Here is a 10033-nt window from a genome sequence, read left to right on the forward strand (position 1 = left end):
AGATTGTATCGATCTTCAATAGACAATGGTGGTCCGAGTTAGTGATGAGGATATATAGAAAAGCCAAAAGGCCAAGAAATAGGGCAATGAGAATTAAGATTAATGCAAATCATATAGCATTTAAATCATTGGAAAGATAATCTGCAGAGATACAGGAGAACCTGATGAGGGTCGCTTCATCTTCATGGGACCTTTACAATGCCTAGAAGATTTTTCTTTTGCTTTCTTTTTCTTTTCTTTTGAAGCACTTTTTCCTTTTGTTTTCCCCAAAATAAGATATATGATGGTCCCTAGTCACTAGCTTTAAGTTAAGTTAGGTGTGAATGTCAATTCATTTGATAGTTCATTCAGCACATATTAGATAGATATGTTTATATGGTACTCTAGTCATGAGAGTTACAACATGGACAACACATTGGAGAACCAATAATACAAGGTACAATTGATAGAAACATCTTATTTACTATACACTAACCACAAATCCAATTGAAATAATATAGTTTATAACACGCAACACTAAAAGTTTACTGAAATTGTAGAACACCCCATTCCATCTCTCAAAAATTTACCTAAGTAGAGAAAAATGATAATGTACATATATACCCATTGAAACCATGAATTTTTCCCCCACCCCTTCTTGTCCTAACTTTCCAAGGTGCATTGTAATTGGAAAGTTAGAATTCACATATATTCTACTAAATTTTTTCCCCTTCCTCGATATTCCTTTAAACAAATGGGGGAACTTTCTTAGCACAAACATTGTGTTGAGCGCTCCATGGAAGTCCATAAGCGTATTCTTGTTAGTATGTCTCCTTTTCAGTTCATAATTGTGGCAGTCATGCACCGGTGAATGTCATAAGCTAAGTGATCTCAACTTTTCAGAGAGAGAGTAGTGTTACATACACAAATAATTTCAAAACATTTTTCATACCAACTGAGTTAACAAGTTTTTACTAATTCTCATTTGAATTCACCACTAATATTAATTTTTTACTTACCACTAACAATAAGTCGTATTAGCAAATGCTATATTTTTTTTTTTTTTGAGTCTATAAGACTTCTCTTCCAAAGAGGCTCTATGTCTTCGGCAATTTTCCTTGCATCGAGAGACGTGCCCAGCAGGCCACGTTTAGTAAAGCCCACGGAGTACAGCCCACCTTCGCCCTTCCATCCATTGGGAAATGGTTTTCGAGGCAACCCATCTTTGTTGGAAAACATATCACTCTCCTGAGATTAAAATTTCAAGGTTATGAACGTGGAGAATATTATTCAATTATAAGTTGCAATTCTTAAAAGAAAAGTACATTTCTTAATCATTCGTATATATTCATTGTGTGGTGTCTCTTTTTCTAGATATTTAAAAACGGTTTGACTTTAACATATGAAAAATATATAGTTTATTTTTTTTTATACGAATATATAGTTTATTATCCCTTATTACAACTTACAAACAAAAGCCTATTACGAATTAAGTTCATCTTTACCTTTAACCAAGAAGGTACGTTACTTTTGTAACCCGTAGCTAAAATGATGGCATCGAAATTTTCCACTTTGCCATCCACAAACTCCACAGCATGACGTGTTAGTCGCTTTACTGCCTTGCATACCTACACATATACAGTGCGGTAAGAATTATAGTTCTTTCTCTGCTTAAAATGTTAGGAAAAACTTATAAACAAAGCTATATTATATAGAGATGCATTTGGATAGAAAATGAACCTTGATATTCCCAGTTCTGATCTTAGCGAGGGTTCCAACATCCAATACGGGTGTCTTGCCAGACGTGCTCTTGAGCTCAAGAGGACCAATCTGAGGGCGATTTAGTCCAAATCGAGAAGTGTCCCCAAGCATCAAACGTGACATTAGGAGTAAGAAATGATCCACAAGACGCGTGGGAAGCCAGTTGAGCAACCACATGGACAATCCAAAAGTTGATGTTCCTAGCATCTGTTGGGGCAACACATGCACCTGCACCATGATTCAGAAAAAGACTTGAAACACACACTCAAAATAAAAAAGGGTAAGGGTGGGGGGGCTTAAAGATAGAGCATGAGAATGAGGCCACTGATTAGTCCCGATCGCTCGTTTCCATGTCATTTTTCCATATCAGAAAAAGAATCTGCAACGCTGACACTAGCTAGTGTATAGAGAATTTTATACAAAAAAGAAAGTACATAAAGACTTTTATGCCATAAGATTTTGGGCTACTGACATTGTTGCGCATGCCAACAAGTACCAAGAAAATAAAGAAGCTTGACATTAAAAGATCTTTCTGTAACTATATTGACCGACTTTCGTTTATTTTGGAGGAAAACCCTCAAAAATACAAACCAGTCAAAACTAAGTCAACACCACAGTAGTTACAAAATATAAGATATCTTATTGATGAAAATTAAAAGTTCATTCACTTCCTTTTTTTTTTTTTTAATTTTTTTTAATAAACATCATAGGATTTTAACTAGTAATGTCTCTTCACAATTATTACCCTTCAACGTGAGGAGAAAAAACTAATGAGTTCATGTTTTATGTAAGCAAAATTTAAACTCATATAGTGTGTTATTAAAGGACAAAAAATTTTAATAAATAATTTCTTCTTATCATCAAACAAAGATATTAATAATTCCGTGTCTCGTGAAAGTAAAATTAAAGTCCACCATAAATTTAGCAAACTGAAATCCACCTTAAATTTGTTTCTTATCAATTAATTATATGGGATCTAGTGGAGCTAGCAAGAGAAACTTGTTAGTAGGTTTTGCTGCAATTGTAACTGTACATTGACCTTCTCTATGAATAGTAAATGCTCATTAGAAAATTGTAAAAGTTTCTAAGTAAGCTCACCGAATCTCTGACTACGAGGGACGGGCGAGCATTATTGCCGCAGAGATCCAAGCAAACCTCCATGCCTGAATTCCCACATCCGACCACCAAAACACTCTTTCCACTATACTTTTCACCGCTCTTATACACGCTGGTGTGTGCAATAGTTCCATCGAAATGATTCATTCCTTCAAATTGTGGCACAACCTCTTCAGCATTCTCTCCCGTTGCAACTATTAGCCATTGACACACGTATTCTGTCTCTTCCTTTTCCAAGCCAGTGGTCGTAACCCTCCAAAACCCACATATTTGATCAAACACTGCGCTCACCACAGTTTTGTTAAACACAGGTTTTATGTCAAAATGGTTGGCGTAGTCTTGTAAATAGGAAACAAAATCTTCTTTTGTTGGATAAGTGGGCAAATTTTTAGGGAATTTCATGAGTGGGAGCTCACAGAATTGCTTTGGAAGGTGAAGACGAAGACGGTCATAGGCCCTGTGTTGCCATGTGGAAGCTATGCAATCAGCTCGTTCAAGGATTAAGCTTGGAATATCTCTTTGTTTAAGACAAGCAGCTGCAGCTAAACCCGAAGGTCCAGCCCCAACTATGACTGGTCCTCGCACCAATTTACACCTTGGTTTAGCCATCTTCTCGTGCAGAGGATCATGGACTCGTTTACCTTCAACTTCTTTCATGTATGCCATATTCAGCTAGTGAGAAAGAGCCAAAGGAAAAGGTTTCAGTTTGCAAACAGAATGAATCTTACTTTTTTTCAGACCTTGGAGAGTATACTACTTCACGAAAAAGAAGAAAAGTACTGAAGAAAGTGTCTAATTTTGAAAGAGAAATCACTTTTCTTGACATGGAATAGAGCTCGGGAACATGGGCTCCCTCTGTGAGTGTAGAGATTAGGCTGTGATTTTGAGAGAGTTTATCTTATGTTATCCACTTTTATGAAACGTGGGTTTGATTTCTTTTTGGGTTTTGCTCAATGGATGAGAAAACGGAGAGCAAGAAGCTCGGAACTAGAGCAAGATGTTTCACTTACACACAAGGAATTGGTAATGATAGGAAAGAAAAAGAAGTACATAACTATGGCATTTGAGTCTCTATGTTAGTAAAGAACAAACATTAACCAATAACAATCCCACATACACAGACCCTCTCACACACATATATATATATATATAGAGAGAGAGAGAGGAGTGAACAAATTTTCATTTAATTTAGCAAAGCAACATTTAGTCCCCAAAAAAAAAAAGAAAAGTTAAACTCAACCAAAGTTTTCACGCATGGTCTCAATATATCTATTGAGCACTATTCACTAAAATCCCCAAATAAAAATCTTATTTTATTCACATCTTGAGTTAAAAAATATATTTGAGAAAGAAAATAATATTAAAATAGAATAGTGATAGAGTACTACGACTAAACTAACAAAAGTGAGTTTTTAAAACTAAAAAGGGCTAAAACCTCCTAAGGTTGATGTGAATGCTCTAAAGAAGTTCACATATTGAGATGTTTCATGATAGAAAACAAGCAATCTGATTAACATCACGTGTTCCAAAATTTTATCAAAAATCATCTTGCCAAATCAATGTCTTGCGATGTTACATCTATATTTCATTTAATTGTTAAGGTTTTGTTTGGTTGAGGATGGAAAAGTGAGGGATAGAAAATGGTGGAAGATGAAAAAAATTTAGTTTTCCTTCATCTGTGTTTGGTTTGACTTGTATCACCTTGAGCATTGTCTAATAATACCTATAGACTCTAAGATCTATATCTAGACTAGTTTGTATTCACAATTTACCAATTATTCTAAACTTTTAGAACCTAATAAGACTTACCCCAACTATTTCAATTTAGTGCTCAAAAAGACATGTTGATTCAAATAAAAAGAAAAAACTAATCTTTGTGGCTTGTAGCCCAACTTAGGCTTTCCTTAGGCTTTCCTTATGGAGATCATAAGGCTTTTATTACATTCTCCTAATATTTATATTCTATCTATAAATGGGTACGGGTTCTTGCTAAATCCCCCACCACAAAAGGTGTGGTTTTCTTTAATTAAAAAATGTAGGAGAAGAAAAAGAACACGTGGAGGCGTGGTGACTTAAATATCAAGCGAACTCATGAAGTATATATTGATCTCTACATTCGCACATGGAAATTAAGGAATGAGGACATATGTGATTTTTTTTCTTCGGTTTTCGAATTCTTTATATATATATATATATATATATATGAACAGCTAATATGCTCCAAAATTGAAAAGATAGGAAGGTTGGAGAGTTCACTGATCTTCCAATTGCATAAAGGTGTGGAACCCTTTAATCGTTATGGTCAAAAATATAACTATATATAGCAAAACAATAGTACTACACAGCACAAGAATTTGGGAACCTATTTTATGGAATGTCAAGATAGAATGTAGAGTGATCGAGAGTGGCGTGCAGACTGCAGAGTCCTAATCGTGGCTTCCGATCACAAACTTAAGAGGCCATTCTCGAATCAAGCACTTGAGAAATGACTAATGAGAGGCTTTCGCAATGGTGGATTATTTTCTGTTTCTTTTCCGCTTTTTTTTAAGTTTAGATTCCCCAATCATTTATGGATTCTCCACATCAGGTTCGAAGCATTTAGTGGGATAGAAAATGAGAATCGAAATACACTATTTTAAGGCTAATGTGAAATGTCCTCATTGCCTCATCGCAATGCCCATTATGTTGTACTTTGGAGGCAGAGAACCAAGTACTCTCCATTTTAAAGCCCCACGATTTTGGAGAATCTCTTCACTTTATTGGACGTTTTTTCTGCTTTGAATTTAACTTCAAACATTTAACTAACAGCATCTTGGTTCTTCTTCTTCCAAGATTCTTTTCCTTCAAAATACACTTATGTCGCGTGCGTAGAAGATTTGGTTTTGTTTTGTTCTCCATATGTTATTTTACTACTTTTTTGAAGCCCACTACAGCGCTGATGCACTGAATAGCATTAATAATTTTCTCTCTCTTTTATTTTTTATTTTTTAACTTTTCCTATGTCAGAATATATAGCACAACTTGCTTCTCTCACTCACCTCAAATGAAATTAAAATAGCATAAGGCTATATTTGTTTGGATGAAAATTGATTTTCAAAAAATGTTTTTTGCATTTGCAAGTATTTGGGGTAATTAAAATTATTAGTCAACTGAAAATTGTTTTCCAGTTGACCGTAAAATTGTTTTCATTTTCAACATCACCCAAAACTCATCAATTAAATCTCCGCCCATTACTGTCAGCCACCCAACCACCATCCCTAGCCGCCACCACTATTGGTCATTGAAACTCACAATTTTCTTTATCTAAAATTCTCATTTTTTTTTAATTATATATGTACTTGAGAAATGAGAAAATGAGGGAAATTAATAGAAAATATGTTTTTCTTAACATTTTCAGAAACACAACTAAACACTTAAAAATATTTTTTGAAATATTTTCAAAAATGCAACAATAAACTTGAAAATATTTTCTGTCAAACTAAACACAACCTAAGTTACTCATCCCAAATAAAACCATGACATGAATATATAAGGTTGAATTTATTCAATCATGTGTTGGCTTTATTCCGTGCCAAATTTGCTTGTATTTTAGCAATTAGATACCTTGTATTTAGGTGAGAATTATGTAAGGGTTGTGTGTGAGAGAGTGTGAAGAAAACTCAAGATGTGTGCACTCAAAGGAGTCTTGCAACTGGATCTCGCGACTGGCAAGTCGCCAAAGTGACACACGTGTGAAGCATGCAGGGAGTTAAAGGGTCACAACAGCTGGAGCACTACAAGACAAAAAATACAGTCTAGCCAGGGAGTTATCTCACGACTCAGACTCGTGACTGGAACTAGTCGCGAGTCTGAGTCGCCAAAATGCCTTGTTTGGATGAAATTTGCCTTTTCACATTCCTTACGTACCCTACTATAAATACCCTTACACCCATAAAATGTTGAGAGCTTCCAGAGAAAATTTTAAGAGAGAAACCCTAGAGAAAAACAAGATTGACTAATCCACAATCTTAATCTTTTGATTCTCCAAATCCCTCTACTCTCACCCTCTCCATTGACATACCCTTGAGAGGTTCATTTGTCAAATCCTTATCTCACCATACCCATATCAGTGAGGAGGTATTTGGTACTTGGGAAGCAGTTCAAAGAGAGCAAATTCGTTCGGTTGATGCAATGAGCTTATTGCGGGATCCGGTAGGCTAGAGAAGACAAGGTTCGGTGTAACCCTGTTGGAGCAAGAAGCGTGGAAGGCTTAAGTGCACTAGGTAGATTAGGCTTGGAATGTCTATTGCTATTCATGTATCCAAACTTTATTCTCTAGTGGATTATTTGACTGCTTGGAGGGTGGCGAAGAGGTTTTTCACCGAGTACTTTAGTTTCTTCTTCGATAACACATCGTCCTGTTATCTTTGTATTTGCATCTCTCTTCTCTTACTCTTTACTTTTTAATTACTACTGTGTTTGTGATTGATTTTAGTTTAGAGTGTTTTATCAATTTGGGTTTAGCTTATATTCATCTTTCCACACATATATTGTTTGGGTATAAGCTTGTGTTGGTAATTTTGTATTTGTGAGTCTAAACGTTCATTGGTGTTTTATACGTTAATTGAACTTTTCAGAATAAAATTTTAACCAACCCCTTAAGTCCATGCCAAATAGGTGAATCTTTCATTTTAATACAATACAATTTATATGTAGGTGAGTAATTAACAATTAGTAATGTACGGTATAAAATATGTACCATATGAAATATGTATCTGTTTCATTCAGTTCAAGATTAATAAATAAATAAAATAAAAACTTTGTACAAATATGGCATGCAAAACGGAAATGTAAAAACCATAAATAAACATATGTACAGGTATATTACAAATTTTAGATTTTTGAGGGATGTTCAAGATAGCATTTTCAAATCAATTGAAGACATGTTATTCTTCAATACTCACAGGAAGAAGACAAAGAACAAAGGTACTTTTTCTCACTTACATTTTTCTAGCAAACCAAACATAAAAAAGTTTGTTTATATTCGGCTATTGTTTGAGTCTCTATGATTATTTGCTTCAATTTTTATTTAATTTTTCTATCTTAGTTGTCTAAGCTAAACTCCTAATTTTTCAAGGCTAATTGAATCATTGCAAACTATAATGTAGTTCAAATTAGAGTAGCAACTCAAAATTTTGATAAATGAAAATTACTAACCTTTAGAAAGAAATTGAAGACCTCTGAGCATGCGCGTGAGCGCGTGCTCAGATGCTAGGTTACTGTTACTTTGTTGTTGAGTCATGAGTGAATTTGAGTAATATTGAAAGTTTTTATTTTTATTTTTAGAAACACATGTTATTGGAAAAGTGAATGTTATAATATATATCGTGTATTATATCATATTGTATTTATATTTGGTTTAGAAAATTGTTGCTTAATTGTTGTCAATTTTTTTGCTATTTTTGTGTGTCGATGACTGATATGGGATCATCCTAGTGTGTACAAGATAGTGTGGGTGCAAGTGCTCGCCCCCACAAATTGAAAGGCAATGTCTAATTTCCCCTTTTGTGCACAATCGTCGTGTTCTAGAGAATATACCTCAGCCACGTGGACCGGAGGTAGAAGGTTTTATGGGAGTCGACATTGTGGGCGCAAGCACCTACGATGAGTTGGTTGTTCTCCTCATGGGAAGTACACCTCGGCCTAGGGTGGACCAAGTGGAGGGTGAAAATAGAGTCACCACCTAGATTAAGTCTAGGAACCATATACATAGTACCCTTGTGGAATGACTTATCTTAACCAGAATACGTGTCTAGAGTTTAGGTATTAGGATGAAAATGTGTTAGACACCCAACTCCACCTGACCTATAAGTTAGCCTCCACTCATTATGTTCTAAATCCTAATCCCATCAATGGGTTTTCTAATAGGCAATTCTAGACTAAAACACACACTAACATGCATCTAATCACACAACATGGTATATTGTCCTAAGAACCTAGCATTCATCTATCATGGCATTTAATCATGTTTATCCAAGGGCAGCAAGTATATCAAGGCATGAACATCATTACATATCATGGAATAAAAAAAAAAAAATGGCATCAAAGCACTAACCAAGCATGTTCAACCTATCCTTTAATCAACTCATTTCAAACAACCAAAATCAAATGCATATACATGTGATTATGCATGACTTACCTCACAGTATTACAACACCTATACATCAATGCATATTCATGTTCATATGCATGTTCATAGCGTTCATCAAACATAGAAACCCTAATCTTGCAATCTAAGCAAAGGAAGATTAAAACATGTTACAATACTGACCTAGGACCTAAACATTTGAGAAATAAACTAAAGAGAAACTACAACATGCATTTAAATGAAATAAAACAAGAAGGAAAAAAATTTGGGTTTCTAGTCTAAACTTACGTATGCATGTAGAAACCTATGTACTCAGGGTCGTAAGGCTGCATAAGAATGCACAAGTCTTCGTACGCAACCTTGCCCAAAAACATAGCAAACAACACCAAAAAAAACCTAGTCTAAACAACCTAACATGCTTTCTAATCAATCAAACAGCAAATCTTTACTTACAGAAATTCTGAAACCTTAGCTGTGTACACATGCTCATGGTTGCGTACACAATGGTTAAGGATGCGTATGCATGCTCATGGCTACGTATGCACTTTTAGGGTTTCTACCAGGTTTTTCTTTCTTCCAAAAACATCTTTTAACTAAACTATTTCCATAGCTAGGCCCTAGACCTTCTAATGCTATCGTCATTGGAGAACAGGAGCTTGTCATAACAGGTACAAAATGAGGTGTCTACAGTCACCTAAATTAATTCCATGAACCATATTTGTGCCCCTTGCAAAGAACCTGATCTATCTAGAGTTTGTGTCTAAAGTTAAAGTATAGAGATAAGAAGGTCTTAAGCACCTAAATCTGCCTAACCTATGGGTCGACCTCCACTCATTGTATTTCATATCTTAACTCTATCAAAGGAAAATAGGCTATCCCACACACACACACACACACACTAGTTTTAGTCTAACATACATCCTAGACTTCATCTAAACATGGAATCTTATACACGTCCTACCATTCATCTAGGCATGGTACCTCATACACTTCCTAACATTCATCTAAGTATGAAATCTTATATTCCACAGGGTAGCAAGCATCATCACA

General features: G+C 35.1%; 1 protein-coding gene across 1 annotated transcript; it reads right to left on the reverse strand.

Moving 5' to 3' along the window:
• Window positions 1-517: 517 nt before the first annotated feature.
• On the reverse strand, window positions 518-3911 carry LOC142622352 (indole-3-pyruvate monooxygenase YUCCA2). Its single transcript, XM_075795801.1, has 4 exons — window positions 2839-3911; window positions 1720-1968; window positions 1485-1607; window positions 518-1227 (listed from the first exon to the last, which is right to left on the reverse strand). Exons 1-4 carry the CDS (start codon window positions 3520-3522, stop codon window positions 1027-1029), a joined length of 1257 nt encoding a protein of 418 aa, XP_075651916.1. The 5' UTR covers window positions 3523-3911; the 3' UTR covers window positions 518-1026.
• Window positions 3912-10033: the final 6122 nt, after the last annotated feature.

Source organism: Castanea sativa, chromosome 1 (assembly GCF_040712315.1).
Source record: "Castanea sativa cultivar Marrone di Chiusa Pesio chromosome 1, ASM4071231v1".
Lineage (NCBI taxonomy): Eukaryota > Viridiplantae > Streptophyta > Magnoliopsida > Fagales > Fagaceae > Castanea > Castanea sativa.